Source organism: Heteronotia binoei, chromosome 8, assembly GCF_032191835.1.
Source record: "Heteronotia binoei isolate CCM8104 ecotype False Entrance Well chromosome 8, APGP_CSIRO_Hbin_v1, whole genome shotgun sequence".
Classification (NCBI taxonomy): Eukaryota; Metazoa; Chordata; class Lepidosauria; order Squamata; family Gekkonidae; genus Heteronotia; species Heteronotia binoei.
Window position 1 is genome coordinate 91,033,485 of NC_083230.1, and position 20,005 is coordinate 91,053,489.

Sequence of the window (20,005 nt, forward strand, 5' to 3'; positions counted from 1 at the left end):
TCTTGTAACCCCCACAATGGGACCTCCAGGGAAAGGGACAAAGGGGGGAGGAAGGTAACTCCCTCATATAGTTTTCCCAATGTAAAGTGGCCCCTCTAGGTTGCTTTAACTCCAGTAAGGAAAAAAGCTTTCTGTACTCAAATGCTTTATTGGATGATAATGTGGTCAGACAAGGGAGTTTGTAGATTTGCTGTACCTGTTAATGCACAAACACTGAATTGTTAAATTAAACATAATAACGTCATTAAAGCATTAGTTCAGCATCTTAAAGCAAGAGCCTAGTCAAGTTTTACATACAGTTCTGAGGTGTATGAAAATGTCATTTTGACCAGTGTTCTTAAAATTAAATACGAAACTCATATACTGTTCTGATTTTGCTGACCTTTAATAAAAGAGCACTTTGTATCATTGCAAAGGTACTTCTGTTTGCTGCTGTAAGAAGAGTAATAAAAATACCATTTTATGGAAAGACACCAGATGGAAGGAATGTCAACACACTGGAACTAATTTAGGAGATTGCTCTGATATAGAGCAAAGGCATGAGGAGAATTCAGATGGTTCCAATGTGAAGAGATTGGTTGCCTCTCTTAAAACAACAAACTAAAATTCTTATCCTGGGGTTGCATGTAAACGAAAAGGAAATCAGCCCCCAAGGTGGATGTCTATCCAGTGCAGCTACAATTTCAGGTCACATTACAATTCCAGGAGTAAAAGGATGAGGATTTACTTGTATTGCCATCGGAGACATATACACATAAACAGTTTATTAAAAAGGATAGCCAAAGTAGTGCAGTCCTTTTGTCTACCTGTTTTCATTTGGGTTGCACTTCTATTATTGCAGTACATTGGGGAGGGGAGAGTTAATTTGATAGTCTTTTCAGCAACCCCATAGGGTTTTCTCCTTTTTGATATGGTTTTAAAAGGGGAAATTATGCCTCAATGGAGGCAATGCAGTGGCATTCCAGAGCTCTGAGCAGTCAGATATGGAGAGAAGTCCCTGTTCTAGCAAGGTTTACAGCTCTGAATAGAAGCTGAGCTCATCATTTCAGACCTTCTAAATATAGTTAAGTAGGCAGATTACATTTAGGAGTTATGATAGTAGAACAGATTGTGATGGAGAATAATGGGCTGAGAGAGATGATGTTACAACATGTGCTTCAGTTCAGACACAACTTTGGTAAGCAGAATGGAAGTTCTTTCCCAGTTTTACATTTCTTTATCATTTAATAGAATCCCAAGCCAAAAGTTTCTGTTTCAATTACCTGTCCGAAAACAAGGAATGAAAACACATCACACAGACAATAAACAAACTTATTTTCCCTTAAATTGTGTGTTTGAATATAAACCCTTCCTTCTGTTTGGATGAAGGTTTACTTGACTTTTGGAAAGGCTTCTTACACCACTGCATCCTGGCCTCTGTTGCTGAGCCAAAGCAGCTTCCTCCTCCCCCCCATCACACACACACCCAAGCCCAACACAGCTTCCTGCCTCTGCTGCCAGCCTACTGTGACTTCCTCCCCCCCCCCCCCATTGCCACTGCTGATGCTGGGCCTGGCACAGCCCCCTGCCACTGCTGCCGGTCTTACTGTGGCTTCCTCCCTTCCAATTGTCACTGTTGCCGTCAGACCCAGTGTGGCTCCCACCATCTGCTGCCAGGCCCACTGCTGTTTCATCTCCCTGCACTGCTGCTACAGCCAGGCCCTGTGCAGCTTCTGACCATAGATCCTGGTCACTGCAGAGGAGAAGGTAGTTAATGCATTGTCTGTGCATGCATAGACAACACTTTTGTTTTTTGGAGGGAGTTTTAACCTCTTAAAGTCTCCCAAGGTTGCAGAACTATCTGTTTGCAGTCCGTGTGGCCCCATTCTGAAGATTTAGATATCTGGAGAATAGGCCACACTTGACTGTTTGAATATAACACTGCTATTTACAAGAATTTTTTTTTCTTTGTAGCAAACTGAACTGCATGGTTTCTGTGCTTTGGAAAACCAGTTTCTCTCAGAGTAAAATGAAAATGTGTATTTGTTTATTTGCCATACTTGTTTTTGGTATCAAAGGACCCATGAAGCAGTTAACAAGGGCAAATAATAGTTTTAACACTAAACTAAAAACAATCAGAAATGAACAACAAAAATTGAAACTGATTGACCAGCAGTATAATCAGCTGTGGGGGGGGGGGGGTCCCTCTACATGCAGAAACCTTTCAGGAATAAGCAAACAACAGTTAAATGTGTTATCCAGATGCCTTCAGAAAAAGGATACTTTTAACCAAAATGCTGGAGGCTGAGAAAAGTAGAGCATAACTAGCATCTATAGGCATGGAGCTCCAAGCCACCACTGAACAAGTGATTTAATGATAGAGAAAAATGTAGTAGGGTCTCTGATTTAAATATATGGATAGCTTTATACAGAGGCATGTATTCAACTTGCACATTTAAAAAAACACCCTCATTGATAAAGTTTTTTAAGAATATTCAGTTTTTGCCAGGAATTTGGTTTATAAAAGGACTGAAACTGGGTAACGTAGCTTTGCAATTCTACACTCTACACTCTAACTTGGAACCAAGCTCCAGTGAATAGATCTGCATAAGATCATTGTAGATCCTTTACTCTCTGGAACTCTCAGGGGTGCAGGTAATACAGCAATGGATAAGGCATTGAACTGCCTCAGCTGTTGGATACCTCCCTGGCTATATGTAATTTCTGATCCTTTACAAGACTGTATACATGTATTTTTATACAAATAATTTTTTTTTTTAGTATTTACAGATTGAATATCTTGGGCTGTAATTGTCCTAAACAGTTGTACTGGGTGAGAGTGAATGCAATGGAGGCTGTAAATCCTCTGAATTCTTCACTGTCATTTCAGGTTTTCATAAATGACCTACAGGATGTTCTTGCAGCTTCATCACAAGACCAATGCCAAACTTTCTCTAGCTGTTTAAGATCCCACTTCATCCCCCTAAGCTCCATGGTATACCATGGAGTGAGGTATACCATTTCTGGGCAAGGTAAACCATGGAGCTAGTTTGGGATGGGAACAAAGAGCGCATTGGGGAGAGATCTCATTGATGGCTTCATAGAGATGGGCATTCCAGTCCTCTATCAGCACATCTAATAAGTTGCTGGGAGGTACCGGATCCCACAGAGCATTCTGGAAGCCAATTGGTTCCATTAGTCTCTGCAGGTGAGCATAAATCAACTCACTGCTTAGAGGAGGAGGAGGAGGTGGTGCACTCAGCTGGACCTTCAGGGCATTGTGAGCTGACCATGGCACCCTGTCAACTGTGATCAGATCCATATCTAACCCCATGTCAGATCCAACGTGGCCACTTTGCTGTGTGGGACCCAATACAATCTGGGAGAGTCCTAGCACCTCCATGGATGACACCAGGTCTGTAACCTGTCCAGAGGCAGCAATGTCATCATGGATTTTGAAGTCCCCAAGAACAACAAGTCTGGGAAATTCCAAGGTCCAACCTGCAGCTTTCTCTAGCAGGCCTGGTAGGCTGTCTGCTGGTATGTTAGGTGGTTGGTATACTGCTCAAACAGCCAAATTCTCCTCAGCATCCCAAAGTAAGCTAACACAACCAACACCAGAGGTCTTTGGAGCAGGGAGCGCCCTGAAGGAAAGTGACTCTCAGATGAGCATCACTACCCCTCCCCCCTGCCCTTCAGTTTGGGTCTGGTGGAGAACTGAGAAACTTGGAGGGCCTAGCTCTTTCAGGGCGACTGTTTTGCCCTCCCTGGTCCAGGTCTCAGTTACACGTGCCAGGTCCACTTGCTGTTCTATGGAGTTGTGACCTTATTATTGATGGACCTGGCACTGCACAACATCAGTGTTGGAGAAAGATTTTCTTTCCTTACCTCACCACCAACATGTCTCAGGATGGGACAAAGGCTGGAAGGAGACCGAGCATAACCATATCTCCATCACCTTCTCCCACCACCATATTTCCCTCTACCCATGATCACTGGGATCACTGACCCAGCATTGGCCCTCCAGTTGTTAACTATTTTTTTTTCCATTTCCCCATCCCTCCCCTTACCCACCTAATACAACTTAATTTCTAACTCAACAATTAACAATTAACTAGCTAGAACAGCCACATAACCTCCTAACGTTCTATATCTATCAACTCACTCCGGCTAACCTACTTGTGACTTACTCCTAGTGTAACTCAACAGTAACACTGTCCTAAATTTTAAACAGTTTGGAGGGATAAATTATAAATAAATAGCTTTGATGGTTCTTTTGCCGCAGAAAGGGAAAATTAAATTCACCGGCATGATCAAATGGGTAGCAGCTGGTTGTTCTATTGATTAATCTATGTGGCATAAGAGTTCTTTATGTTAAATTGATGTTAAAATGAGCTGAATAGACTCAGGGGCCAATGGCTAGGGACCCAATTGTACTATAATGGGTTAATTCAGGAGGTTGCTTTTATAAGGGAATAGGATTGTAGTTTATTGCAATGTTTATTGTATGTTTACTGTACATATCACTTCACTTACTGCACCATCTTCTACCTTAATAATCCACTGTCTGCTTTGTTTCCTGTAATCCAAATCCTATTGCATCATTGCTGGATGTCTTATGCTGTTTTATTGAAATGCTTTTTATATTTTGTAATCCGTCTTGAGTATCAGTGAGAAAGGCAGCCTATAAATAAGTAAATAAAGAAATAAAAGAATTTATGTGATGTTTCAGCATCTCAGAGATGTGGAGGATGAAATGTTAACAGACCTTGGATATGGAAGAAATTCTGCAGGAGTCATACATGGAGCTCCTGGGGAGAGATCATAACTCAAGTAATGGAGCACTTGCTTTGCATGTATGAAGCCCTTAGTTCAGTCTTAGGCATCACCTGCTGAAGGATCTAAGGCAGCAGGGCCAAGGAATACACCTTTAAAAAAAAATGAAGTATTTAATTCACTTCAGTAAAATAAAGATTTGATTGTGTGCTTTATCGGTGCATAGGTTTGAACCTGTATCAGGCTAAAAAGGAGGATACTTTTTGTGTATACTGTATCCATATTGACTAATGCGCTCTTAGAGCTATAGACCCTGACCTGGCTAATCCGACTAGCCTGATCCCATCAAATCTTAGAAGCTAAGCAGGGTCAGCCCTGGTCAATATTTGGATGGAGGCCACCAAGGAAGACCAGAGACAGACAATGGCAAACAACCTCTGAACATCTCTTGCCTTGAAAACCCTACAGGGCCATCATAAGAGCTGTGACATGATAGCAGTGTGTGTGTTTGTGTGTTTGTCTTTCTTTACTAATTCCGACAGTAAGAAGTGAGACCATTTTAATAGCATTATGGTGGGGGTAAAGTGTAGATGACTGGGGAAGGCAACGACAAACCACCCCATAACAAAAAAATCTGCCAAGAAAATGTGATGTGACATCACCCGTGGGTCAGTAATGACTCGGTACTTGCATGGGGGACTACCTTTACCTTTTTAAATTTCTTCCTAGAGAAGTTTAGGCTTGAAGATGCTACTCTGTAATCTATCCAGAGACAGCTCATGCTGTTTCCAGACTTCATTGTTAATGAGGATGTAATCACTGGAACAAATCAGTGCAGAAACTAAACACATCCGGCTGGGCACAGGTGGTAACTGAGAGTGCATTCCACGACTGAGAAGACCCTTCTCTTGGTAACAACTAACGGAGCCATCCTGGGGCCGGGCACATGCAAAACGTGCCTAGCAGATGACAGAAGAGAGCATGGGGGGTTGTAATGGGAGAGGTGGTCTCATAGCTATGAGGGTCCCAGACCATCAAGGGCTCTAAAGGTAACACCAATATCTTGGGTTGGATCGAGACTATTTGGTAACTAGTGTAGCTGCCATAGCATTGGAGTAATATGAGCTGACCATGATGTTCCAGTTGGCAACCTGACAGCTGTATTGTGGACTACCTGCAGTCTCTGAAGTGTTTTCAAGGGTACCTCTATGTAGAGCAAATTGCAGTAGTCCAATCTGAAGGTTACCATTGCATAGATCGATATGGTAAGGTCTGACCCAGACAAATGAGGACTCTAATAAAAAAATTTCAAGGCTTTCCTGCCTAGCTCCAGCAGGGCAGTGGAAGATACGTGTCATAACACGGGAAGAAATATGCTGCTGCAGGTGAAAATCAAGAGAGTCATAGACAAGAACAGCAGAACAGTATTCCATGTCTTCCCCTGCAAAAAAAAAAAAAAAAGCGGAGGGAGCTCAAACCATGTGTTTTCCCCCCTGAAGGGTTGTATGTGTGTGTTCAATTTTAAACCTCAGCACTTAAAATATAGGGTTTTTTTGTTTTGCAGTGTTTGAAAATAAAGATAAAATTGTGATCATCATGGAATATGCAAGCAAAGGGGAATTGTACGATTATATCAGCGAGAGACGAAGGCTGAATGAGCGGGAGACAAGACACTTCTTCCGGCAAATTGTTTCTGCTGTGCATTACTGCCACAAGGTGAGCCAAGAACTTTTGGATTGTGAACAGAAAAGCAAAGCTGTTCCATGTCAGCTAAAGCAAGACTTCAATTTTTACAAAAGTGATCAGAGCTTGCAGAGGGCAGCTTCACATGTGTACACATCACACTAAAGTATATATTTGTTTGTTCTTGCATAGTGCTGCGATATATCACTGAAAGTGAATCACATTTCTGAGCTTATGCTATTGTCATGTTGCTTCAAATATGCATTAATGTTGGGGAGCACACTGCATGCATACTTGCAGATGTGCACTGTATGAAGAGTACATATGAAGACTCCTCTCATAAACTTAATATGAAAAACTGGAATTTTAGCAGTTCCATCTTAAGCAGAGTTATCCTCTTCTAAATCTGTTGTCAGTGTGTTTAGAAAGGTGTAACTCTGTGTAGGATTGGATTAGAAATAATTCTTCATGCCAAGATTGCCTGTCCCCCCCCCCCCACCCAGCCACTGGTGGTGGGTGGGTGGGTGGCGTAGGGTTGCCAGATCCCAGTTGGGAAACTCCTGGAGATTTGGGGATGGAACCTGGGAGGACAGGGATGTCAGTGGGATACAGTGCCATAGAGTCCACCCTCCAAAGCATCCATTTTCTCCAGAGGAACTGATCTTTGTAGACTGGATATGAGCTGTAATTTCAAGGGATCCTTGGGTCTCACCTGGAGGCTGGCATCCCACCTTTGTTCCAAAAAGTGCTACACAAAGTGATGAAAGAAATAAGCATTTCTTCTTCTTAAAGTGCCATCCTAAGCAGGTGTATTCAGAAGCCCACCCAGGTCTGTTCAGTGGTGCTTACTCTGAGGAAAGTATTCTTAGCATTGCACTGTTAAAATATGGAAGTGTATTTGAAATTGCTGTGTCATTTACAGAAGTATTAAAATATGGATAGTATGGCTGTGGGCCCTCTAGATTTAATTATTTCTAATTACATTTCCCCCATTAAGATTATTATGATCAGTTAAGAGAGAGAGCTTCACAGCATGGAAAATCTACCACAGATTTCTGCATAACTTGACTTTTCCTTTAAGATTAAGGGTGGGGGGGGGTTTCCTCAAAAGAAGGTTCGGATACAGAAGGAAAAAGGGGTTAGGGGAAATAAAAGTTCATCAAAAAGTTTCCAGATACCATGGTTATATAAAGAAGGGGAGTCAGCTATATTCATAAAAGTAGGAGGAAATAATAATACACCATAATTACAATATTCAAGAATATTTTCTCTCTTTAAAAAATTAAACAAGATGTTTCGAGATATGCAAAGAAGATCTAATGGAAATAAAAAGGTTACATCTCTAGCATTAAGATAACGACTTTTAACCAGAAAACATTGTGACATGAACACAGTTTGTTAGATCCTCCATACTTACATTTGAAAGGCAGGGAATTATTTTGGGGGGACATAGGACATCATACCTAAAAGACCAGGCGGTGGAAGAATTAGATCTTTTGTAAAGACTAATGTCACTGACAGATATTGTTTTCTGGTGGCTGGGAGGAATATATTACTTTCACAAAAGGGAGGGAAGGCTCAGGATTGGAATTAAGTTCCGAAAAGAGTCCCCCTGCTGTTTTACAGGCTTTGTGGGAGGACAGATTCCAGTCATTCTTCTCTTAACCACACAGCAAGTGACTAATACATCTCCTGTCACTAGTTACTAGGCTGCAAGTATTATGACTGGTGTAAATGTGAAGACCACCCTGCTGGTTCACTTCTTTAATCCATCCAATATTAAGCAGCCCCACAAATTCTCCTTTTTGTCCACCCTCACTTCTTTTCTTTCTTTCCTGTTTCAGAATGGTGTTGTCCATAGGGACCTAAAACTGGAAAATATTCTTCTTGATGACAATTGTAATATTAAGGTAAAGATCTTTATTCCTTTGTGTGTTTCTTATCTGAATACTTTTATGCAAGAACTAGTTTTATAAGAGCTGCTACTGAACCTATTCAGCATGTGTAGAAGTAGGAGGTAGAGATTACTCCTGATTAGCCTTAAGCACTAAATTGAGTTTTATCTTATGTGGAGTCGCTTTTCCCTCTCAAGGGAAGCAACAGCAGTTTTAACAGTAGAAACAGTAGAATCTCCACACAAGACAATTTACTTTACAGATGGCGTTTTCTGCTGGCTGCTGAGGACATGAAATGTTCTTGGCCTACAAGGTTCAAGTGCCTCCTCCAGCATACTCTGAACATCTTTTTGATCACATCTGAAAAATAAGCAAACACAATTTCAAAATAAACTCAAACAGAGCACATGTCATTCATTAGGAAATGGCCTTAGAACTTCAAGCACTGTGATAGCATTTAGATTGGCTTTTGGTGATGTCATAACTATGTAAAAAATCTTAAGTGAAAGCATGGGAATGACCTTTTCATTCTTCCATTTTGCAAAAAAGAAAAAGGCTGTGATACAAGTATGTGATGTTGTTCTGGGAAGTTAGCACTGTTTCCAGGTTCAGTCTTCTGCTTTTAAAAAATGGTACATAATTTATCTGATGGAGGCTTTCTTACCATGGTACCAGGTTTAAAAATTGCTGTTTATACTCATATGCACCATATGGCTACTGTGTTTATGAAGCCCCTAGAGTAGTCTCTGTTATTAATGGCATTATGTATGCAGTCCTAAATAAATCATAAACTGGGCCACTTACAGAATACAATCCAAAATAATGTGTTTGATAATACACAAACACAAAGTAATGTGTTTAATAATATACCTGATAAGGGGATATGCATCTTTGTGCTAACACCCATATAGGATACCCATAATGATGCAGTTTACAAGAAGTGAGAGTTGGAAAATGATTATAGTTTCCATTGTTTTCTTTTCATATTGTTATTCTTGGTAGCTTTTCTCAAATTAAGCTTTATTTTTACATCTTGTTTCTGAGGCATAACTACAGAACTGAATATAAAACTAATTTCCACTATCTGACTTGATACTGTAAGGCTTAGAGTTTATTTTTGTGGTTTCTTTATTAATTACAGAGACTACCCCCTCCCCACTGTTTCACTAAACAATATTTGTTGGCAAGGAAACACATCTGGGATTGTAAATTATTGATGTGAAGTTAAGTAAATCTGGAAGACCTCATTTCCAAAAACATTTGTGCGTGTGTATTTCTAGGAGACAAACTATGTACTGTTTTACAAGTTAATAAGAGCTGTTACCTATCCTCATTAATTTGTTGTATATAATACATTTTATCCAAGGGATGAAATGCAGACAACATATTACTTGAAAACAGGGCTTTTTTTGTAGCAGGAACCCCTTTGCACATTAAGGCACACACCCCTGATGTAGTCAATCCTCCAAGAGCTTGCAGGGCTCTTCTTACAGGGCCTACTGTAAGCTCTTGGAGGATTGGCTACATCAGGGGTGTGTGGCCTAATGTGCAAAGGAGTTCCTGCCACAAAAAAAGCCCTTCTTGAAAATGTTTAGGATGGAGTATTCCCAATGGCCAAACCAGATATGCAAGTGGAAATGACAGAACAGGAACGCAGCAGGAACACAGTTCCAGCTGGCTTGGTGTCAGAGGTGTGCAGCCTAATATGAGTTTTTTCTACAAAAAGCTATGTTCAAAACAATGGTGACATAAGGGGATGTGGCCTAATATACAAATGAGTTCCTGCTGGGCTTTTTCTACCAAAAAACCCTGATTAGTGCCAGATTTGCAAGGCACTAAGCAAAGGACCTACCTAGATTTATTTTTCACTGTTATCTCTGATGTTCCTCATCCTTCAGGAAAGTAGTGGCTTGAGTGTGATTCTTACACTGTCCAGAACTGATGATTGTTGCATCCATGCTACAGTTCTAATGGAACCTCTGGAGGAGGCCCATATCACTGAACTGGGCATTGACATCCAATTTTGACCTTGGTGTTCTGTCATACTTGGAAGTGTCAGTTCACATTCCAGCCACTAGAATACTAGTATTGGCAGGCATGATACTAAACTGTGGAGACACTGTGATTTTGCACTGTTGGAAACTAAGATGCAGAAGAGCAGGCTTAGCTGTGGGGATTCAAGGACAGAGTCCTTGAAATTTAGGCATGAAGATACTGATGAAATGACAGGGGTTAATTTAACCAAGTGGTGAAACACAGTGCCTACTTGGGAACTGCTGAGGAATTACATGTCTCAGCTGAAAAATAACAGCCAGAAAAATTACCTACCTACAAAATTGCAGTGAGCAGCTAGAAAGACAGCAAGCCTAAGGAAAAGACAAAAGATCAACATGTTTCCTAAATCAGTTAATTGACTGTGTTATAAAAAGCAAAACAAAATGCTGAGAACAGGACAGAAAATGCATATTTGGTAGCAAACAGCAGAAGGTTTGCAGTTGTGACAAGGACAAAGGATAAATAGAACAACACAAGAAAATCAGTAGGTCTCATCTGCGTTGTAAGTGTAATTCTGTTTTAGAACTGTACACCATGCATGCAAATCTGTACACCATGCATCCAAATAGATTAAGTACAAACTATATACATAATAGGTGATTTTCATCACATTTTGGTAGGTAGTGGAAACAGTAGTTCCCTTGAAGGTAAGGTAATACAAAAAAGTCTGGATTTGTAGCAACCCCTCCCTATTTTGGAAACTCTTTGTGAATTAATGCCTTGGCTCCATTTAGGCACTAAGATTATGAAGGAATCTTGGCTACTACTAATTTCTTTCCATAATAGGGGGAGGGGGAAATGACAGTTTTAATGGGAAAAGCTGATAAACATCAGTCTGTGATTATGGGAGTTGGCTAAGATAGAAATACTTTCCCCTGAGTGGTAGAAATGAGAACATGAATGCCTATCCAGAACTAATTTTGGTCTGCAATGGTATATGCTCATATATATGCATGCACATAGCATTTTGCATACTTTATGATGATAAGGGTTGTCCTAAACAGGCATACCATGCTATATTTGAACCAACATTAACAATTCTTTCAACTAAAATGAATTCCATGGACCTGTCTGCGTGCCCTAATACTGAAGCAATTCAATTTGGATTGACAGACCACTGTTCTTTAGTTTAAGACAGGCTTCCTGTAGGCTAGTCAGAGTGGCTTGATAAGAAAGTGGAATTTATTTAAGGTAATTAACTGCAACCTGAGCCCTGAGAATATATTTGCAGGCTCCAGTTGTATACCAGCTGCTTACAGTGAGGCTCTTGACATATGGTGAGGATCGTACAGGAGACAGTTTTCTCCCCCTAGAGTTTCTTTCTGACATCTGTTCCTAAATAATTACAAGGACATGGGTTAGACTTCATTTCACAATGTATATTGTTAAATATACTGGCCAAGGACATGAAATATCACAGTCTATAATATGACTTTAAAGAATATATAATGTACATGCATCAACCAATACAGTGAAGATGAGTAGCTGAATGGCTTATGACGAATGTTTACGAGTGACTGAAGTTAGAATGGCAGTGTTGTACTCCTTTCTCACTTGTGTATGACAGCCTCTAGGATACTGACAAATAAAGGAATAAGCAGGATTGAAAAGGGCCCCATGAATCATCTTCATCAGCTCTATTCCTTAAAGTAGGATCTTCCGTTCATTTAACCATACCCATGTCATGTTCCCACAATTAATTGCACTATCTTCATCACAGGATGCTAGTGGTAGATGGCAGAAAAATAGAGGTGGCTCCCAGAGATGTAGGGAATCTTTTATTAAAAACATTCAGGTAGCTTCAGTAAATGAATTTATCAAACAAAGAATTTTCTGAGACCACTAGGTACTCTGACTTGGTGAAAGGAGGATGCCTTTCTGAGCACAAATAAGGAATTAGTCCCTGATTGTGCAACCAAAGGTATATACAGCAGGGGTGGCCAACGGTAGCTCTCCAGATGTTTTTTGCCTTCAACTCCCATCAGCCCCAGCCATGCTGGCTGGGGCTGATGGGAGTTGAAGGCAAAAAACATCTGGAGAGCTACCGTTGGCCACCCCTGCTCTACAGCATATCTTGAGCTGTGGCAGTCTCCAATAGTCCTTCTCAAACAAGAGAAGCTCTTTCTAATCCCGTAAGATACCTTGCAACCTAATATAGATAAGATCTTTTTACTTCACAGCAGCATATGCTCTTGCCTATACCTGGCTTAAGCCATATTGATTAAAATGCCAAGGCTCCTGGTTAATTCTTAATACTTATGTTAACCAATAATTAAATTTCCCCTCCTGATATCCTAATGAGTTGCCCGGAAAACTTTCTTACTTTTTCCATTACAGATTGCAGATTTTGGGCTGTCAAATCTTTATCAAAAAGATAAATTTCTGCAGACTTTCTGTGGAAGTCCGCTGTATGCTTCTCCTGAAATTGTCAATGGAAGACCTTACCGTGGACCAGAAGTAAGCAAAATGGGAAAAAAGTAAGAAGTGGAATTAGGATTTTTGCTGTATGAAGGGTTTGGCTTCAGTAAAAATGACCATAGGCTTGTCTTGTTAACTAAAATAAGTGTTTCATCTTCAGTGGGAAATCTTTAAGCTGCCTTCTGTCGCTTTCATATGTTTTGCATACCAGTGTCCTGATTTTGCATAAGATACCTGTGTGTGCATGCTCTTTGTTAAACACAGCTGGATGTTTGGTCCTCTTGTGGTTTTATAGATTTTAGGAGCCCACTTTTCTAGCCCTTATGTTTCTTGTCTCTGTGTTTTAGGTCGACAGCTGGGCCCTTGGTGTATTGCTTTACACTCTGGTGTATGGAACAATGCCCTTTGATGGCTTTGATCACAAAAATCTAATCAGGCAGATCAGTAGTGGAGAATATCGTGAGCCAACACAGCCCTCAGGTATGAAAAGGATCTTGCACACTGAATTAAAATGATAGGGGTTGGTAATGGTTAGTTCTATCTTATCTTTGGTTTCTGGAAGACTGAGCAGGATGAAACAGGACAATAGATGATTGAGAGCAGATGGTTCTTGACGTATTCTGAAAGTACTTGATTGAAGCACAGACCACTCAGTTCTTTCAGTACCAGGCTTTGCATCCTAGAGGCCCAGGGCCTTCACAGCCTCAAGACCAGGGGGGTTTTTGTAGCAGGAGCTCCTTTGCATATTAGACCACATACCCCTGATGTAGCCAATCCTCCTGGAACTTACAGTAGGCCCTGTACTAAGAGCCCTGTAAGTTCTTGGAGGATTGACTACATCAGGGGTATGTGGCCTAATATGCAAAAGAGTTCCTGCTACAAAAAAAAAGCCCTGATCAAGACACATCATACTTGAATCCGTTAAAGCAGAATACCTTTAGCACTTCTGTGGCCAGGCAGAGTCACAAGTGGGGAAGAGATGTTGAATTCCAGTTCTTAATGCAAAATAGTATTTAAAAACCAATATAGTTATAGATAACATGTCTGACTAATCACAATACAAATGTATATATCATCACTCATGGCGTTCTAAGGCATTCTGTATCTCCTGACCATTCAGCTACTGCAAGGGTAATTGTAGACCTTGGTTCCTTTAAAATCAGTTTTGATCATTTGGGCTTTTGAAGCTGGTGGTGTATCCAACTTGTTGCAGTGACCAGGTCTGCTTTTTGCCAGCTGTGCCTGATAAGAAGCCTGCAATCTTTATGTTTTTTGTAGACTCATTATTCAAGCCTTTGTAAGTTCAACTGAAATGTGCTCCAGCTCCGAGTATACTTGATGATTGTTAGAAAACTGTAGTTACAGTCAGACATACACACAGCCATCTGGCATCTATACTGCTTCATCTTAGATGCTAGTTGTGATTTTTAAAAGCCCAAACAGCTTGGGCCATGCATAGCTGAGAAATCTCATCCCTCTGTATACGCTGATGTGACCGCTACATTTAGTAAAATGCACTGTTAATGCACTCTGTATTACCTTTTTATCCTACCCTCCCTCCAAGGAGGTCAGAGCAGTATACAAAATTCGTCCTTCCATTTTATCCTCTCAACAGCTCTGAAAGGTTGGCTAGCCTGCAAGAGAATGGCAGGCCTGAAGTCACCCAGTAGAAATTTGAACTCAAGTCTCTGCAGTCCTAATTAAACACTAATCACTGTACTACATTGGATCTGTAGAGATGCACAGAAAGATGGTAGTGAATGGTCTGTTCAGCTGTGGAGCACTCTGCCTATGCAGATTCACCAAAGCCTAAAAACTGGCATTTTCTGAAGGTGCTATCTTCATCATTTGAGCCAAATGACAAAGATATTTTGTACAGAATATTCACCCACAGCAGCTCACATTACTCACTAGAGAGCCAGTTTGGTGTAGTGGTTAAGTGCGTGGACTCTTATCTGGGAGAACCGGATTTGATTCCCCACTCCTCCACTTGCACTTGCTGGAATGGCCTTGGGTCAGCCATAGCTCTGGTAGGAGTTGTCCTTGAAAGGGCAGCTTTTGTGAAAGCTCTCTCACCCACCTCACAGGGTGTCTGTTGTGGGGGAAGAAGATAAAAGAGATTGTAAGCCACTGAGTCTCTGATTCAGAGAGAAGGGCGGGGTATAAATCTGCAATTCTTCTTCTTCTTCTGTTAGCCTCACAACAAACCTGTGAAGTAAGTAGGGGAGGAATTGGGGAAGATCATGCTGGCTAGTTGGATAGCACCAGTTTAAGAACATACTTCTGAGTCTGTTTCTTCTCTGCTTTTCACAGCTATTTAAAGCATGGGATCAAGGGCATGAGCCCTTACATCCAAGCTGAAGGACATTAGCCAAAGGGCTCTTGTCCTTTACCGCTTAGGCTGAGGGTGATAGCCTAGGTTGAGGAAGAGGATCTACCAGCAGAAGGAAAGAGGGGAAGACCTCCTTTGCACTTAAAAACTTTTCCTCCCTTCTTCTGTTTGTTTTTCTGTCTCTTATTGTATTTTTATTGCACCATGTTATATTGTAAGCTGCTTAGGGTCCCCATGGGGGGAAAGTGGAATATAAATAAATAAAAGACTTCGCTGAGAGTGTGTGACAGGTGCAAGGTCACCCAGCAAGCTTCTATGGGAGAATGGGGATTTGACCTTGGGGGTTTCCAGATCCTAATCAACCATGCCAACCCAATGGTACTCACTCTGCAGATTGCAGAGAACCTCATTCACAAGTTGCTTCAACCAAAAGAGTTGCATGGCTACTGTATGCCCTGCACACCACCCCAAACATGCATAAACATATAATATAACCCTTTTAATTACCAGAGTACCTCTGAGCATCTATGGTTGTCTTTTCCCAGTACAGGGAGTTTTATTCTGCAGCTCAGCTATCAGCAGTGGTATGTCCTATTCCACCACCTTATTTAGCTCCATATGTTGACCCAGCTTCAAACACAGAATCCATACATTTGCACAACCCTGATATAATCATCATGGATGTTACATTTTTTAAAAAAGTTTTATCTTGGGCCCATAATATTGATGAAATTATTCCAATTTTGAGAGAGATTACCCACTTTTCCAGAAGATGGGGAGGATACCATGGGGAACAGTGCTCAGAAGTTCACATGTGGCTCCCAAGCAACTAAGTAAATATCACTACACTAATCACTACACTGTGCTGACAGTATCTAAATATTGTAAATGTGTACAAACATTTTGAAAAAAATTCTTATGTGGAAGGAAGTGGTGGTGGTAAAAGGCTATATTAATATTTGCAAAGGTTTCAATGTTTTTAAAACGTTACATGCACCAAACTGTTAAGAATATGGAAGTTAGAAAGCAAATAAGTTTAAAAAAACCCCCAACCAACCAAATATTAACATGCCAGGCCAAGATTACCATTTTCTCTTAAAGCATCATCTAAGTCCTTATCTGGGTAAAGTGTGTACTAGAAACAATTATCAAAATTAATGTTTTGCAGTTGGATTTTATTGTCTCGGGGAAGTTTTGCTAAGTTCCTTTAGCTAGATCTGACAATGGAAAATCTGTTAGCCTTTGCAAGGGGAATTGTATTGACTGAGTTCAATGAATAGAGGCTTGTGATTGACTTCCCTGCCTCTAAATACAGATATATAGAGCTGAAACACAAGAAAATGATCAGACCCAAAACCAAGAATCTGGATCTGTGTCTGCTATTCATAACAGTAATTTAAATTGTTTTACATATATAAATAAGTGCATTTCATTTAATGTTTATTATATAATAGTTTGAAACTATTGTGCTTGCATCTGTCAATGTTTTTAGTAATTGTTCTTATGTTTTATGTTTGTATTGCTGTTCTTATCTTGTCCAGTCAACCTAATCTGTGAGCCGCCCTGAGCCTGCCTTTGGCAAGGAGGGTGGGGTACAAAATAAATAAGTAAATAAATACATTTGCCGCTAACTTTCTCTTTCCTAGGTAATCTCACATTCTGTTATAGCTGCTCTCTTTTTGGAAATGATACCAATCTAAATATACAAATTGTCTGAAATATCTGAAAATTTCTATGTTCTGGCTCTCATTAAGCTTTCAAAATAACTATTATATGATTGGTCTACATATATTTATCATCACATTTTTATTGTGCCCTTCATCCAAGAGCTTATGACAATGTACATATTGTGCAACTAGGGCAGTTCAGAAGGTGTTATGCTTTATGTCAGGGGTGGCCAATGGTGGCTCTCCAGATGTTTTTTGCCTACAACTTCCATCAGCCCCAGCCATTGGCCATGCTGGCTGGGGCTGATGGGAGTTTTAGGCAAAAAACATCTGGAGAACTACCGTTGGCCACCCCTGCTTTATGTGATTTTGGGTTTAACAGAATACTGCAGCATGGGAAGCCTCCCCAGTGTGGAAGAAATCTGTAAATGTTATAAAATATGTACAGATTGGTAGAAATTTCCTGCATTTCATACCTCTGGCAAGGTGGGCTGTGTCTCATGAAACTTATCTTATGCCACAGTAAATACGTATACGCTAGTCTTCAGGGTGCCTATTATTTGGGCTGCAACTGTAACTTCCACTATGGGTAATTTCATTAGATACACTTTCACAATCTAAATCTTTAACATGGGTATAGAAAACATATCTCCATTCCTACTTTGTTTGGAGAATTCAGTGTGGTCAGTCAGCCAGACCATTGATCAGTCATCCAAATTTTCCACTTAGCTGAAGATAACAACAGGGAAATGGGGGAAGTTCCCTGCCTTTTTGGAGCATCTATATAACAGGAAGCATTTTTATTTAAAGAAAAATCCCCTTCCTCATATGTAGGATAGTGAACTTGGGCTTGCTGCAAATCCACCATGCATATAGTATGGCTCTCATTGTGGTGGTAAATATGTGCATAGGCTTAAGAGTGCAGATAGACATTATCGAGGAGTCATGTGATCCCCATTTGTACATTTTGTACAGCTTGGGCACAGGTTTACTACCTCAATGAGAATAAAATCATAGCAATTGACTGTCCAGTGTATTACATGAGATTGATTCTCATCCGGAGGGCTATTCAGGCTGTTGGAACACAGAGGCATTTTGAATCATGCATCTTCAGCTAAGAAATATTTTGTGCCTATGCACTTCTAAAGATAGATGGCTGTAGAATAACTGGCTCTTGTATCACTTTGCTGCACTTCTTGTCACAACTTCTGTAAGCTATGATCAATGCACATTAAATTACTATGTCAATTTTTTTATTTAGTTGTAAAACTAAACACTTTAAAGCTGGAATTGGTCTTCTTTTGCCTGTAGATGCTCGTGGCCTGATAAGGTGGATGTTGATGGTGAATCCTGAGCGCAGAGCAACCATCGAAGACATAGCCAACCATTGGTGGGTTAACTGGGGCTACAAGAGCAGCGTTTGTGATTGCGATGCCTTGCAAGACTCTGAGTCTCCTCTGCTCTCTAGGTTTATAGATTGGCATCATCGTTCTAGTGGCCTCCAGCCAGAGACTGATACCAAAACAAAGTGCCTTTCAAAACCAGAAGTCATGCTAGAGAGACAGAGGTCCCTGAAAAAATCAAAGAAGGAAAATGACATTGCACAGTCTATCCAGGAAGGAGGAGTGGACAGTGCATGCAAACCTAACTCCAAGAGGCCAAAAGGCATCTTGAAGAAAAGGAGCAATAGCGAACATCGGTCTCACAGTGCAGGATTCATAGAAGGAGTAGTTAGTTCAGTGTTACCCTCCACATTTAAAATGGAGCAGGAATTATGTAGGACAAACATGTCTATTAAAAGTGTTGTGGAGGGAGAGGTAACGGGTAAATACAGCACTAAGCAGTCTTCCTTAATGCCAAAAAAAGGAATCCTCAAGAAGACTCAGCAGAGAGAATCTGGTTATTACTCGTCTCCAGAACGGAGCGAATCTTCAGAACTTTTGGACCATAACGAAGAGTCAGGAAACAGTGACACCTCTCCAGGTGTCATTGAGACATTAAGAATAGAGTCTCACAGCCATTCCTACAGGCGCAAGGGTATTTTGAAACACAGCAGCAAGTATTCCACCAGAAGTACGGATTCAGCTTTGGTGAGCCCTGACACACCAATGCTAGAAGCTATGGAAGAAACAGTCCTGCCTGGAGATGGATTATCTCGAAGTTACAGCCGCCCTTCTAGTGTGATTAGCGATGACAGCATCCTGTCCAATGACTCTTTTGATCTGGTGGATTTGCAAGAGAACAGGCTGAGAATAAGGAGTTGTGTGTCTGCTGAAAACTTCCTACAGATCCAGGATTTCCAAGGTCTCCAGAACCGCTCACGGCCACAGTATTTGAAGCGTTATCGGAATCGGGCAAGTGACAGCAGTTTTTCCCTCCTCACGGACATGGATGATGTCACTCAGGTCTACAAGAAAGCTCTGGAGATCTGTAACAAACTTAACTAGCGGAGTGGAGATAATAGGGCGGGAAGGAAAAAGGGTCTTGGGTACCTTTATGATTGGAGTTGGCCTAGTTAACAATTTGTTGATAGTCAGTTTTCTAGCATTGTTAAAGCATCATTGAAAAGAGAGACTGAGCAGGTATGCTTCAGTTACATTATGAAAAAATTTCATCTCATGTTCTTTATGCAACTTTTTATAACTCATGCAATCAAAATACTACCTAATGTCCAAAGAAATTACAATAATATACGGAACAAAAACTCTGGAATCTAGCAGACAGAAAAAGATTACAATCCAGTGGCTATAAATTGAAGCTAGACAAAAAAGTAAACTGGAAAAAGGGTACATGGATTTATACCAGAGAAGGTAACTAACCACTGGAAAAACTATAACGCTAACAGCAAAAGACGTAACCTTGCTAGTCGGCTGTTTAGTAACTGAAATAATTTGCAGGTGACTATGTTAATGTCCAAACTTTTAAACTAGTGACATTTTCTGATTTCTACCCAGACAAGGCCCTGATCCAGAGTACTTGTGTGCTGTGCACACTGGTGCAGGTACCTTTGTCAGCTGATAATTGGCACTGTTTTTTGTCAGTTGACAGTGCCACCTTGTGAAAAGTATTTAGTACTTGAGTGGAAAGTGCTTTGTTTTTATAGAATTTAGGGAAAGAAGAGGTTGTAGTATGTAGTAAAGGAATGGAGAGCTGAGAAAGAGATAGAAGTTAATCTTGTTTCCTGAAGAAAAGAAAAGATT

General features: G+C 40.6%; 1 protein-coding gene across 1 annotated transcript in view; it reads left to right on the forward strand.

Annotated features, from left to right (window-relative positions):
• NUAK1 (NUAK family kinase 1) overlaps positions 1-19,682 on the forward strand; it is a 73,883-nt gene extending 54,201 nt beyond the window's left edge. Inside the window, exons 3-7 of the mRNA XM_060245577.1 lie at positions 6,320-6,471; positions 8,283-8,348; positions 12,726-12,845; positions 13,154-13,286; positions 18,117-19,682. Coding sequence (XP_060101560.1) covers positions 6,320-6,471; positions 8,283-8,348; positions 12,726-12,845; positions 13,154-13,286; positions 18,117-19,252 — 1,607 coding nt within the window. The 3' untranslated portion in view covers positions 19,253-19,682. The remainder of the gene's footprint in view (positions 1-6,319; positions 6,472-8,282; positions 8,349-12,725; positions 12,846-13,153; positions 13,287-18,116) is intronic.
• Positions 19,683-20,005: the final 323 nt, after the last annotated feature.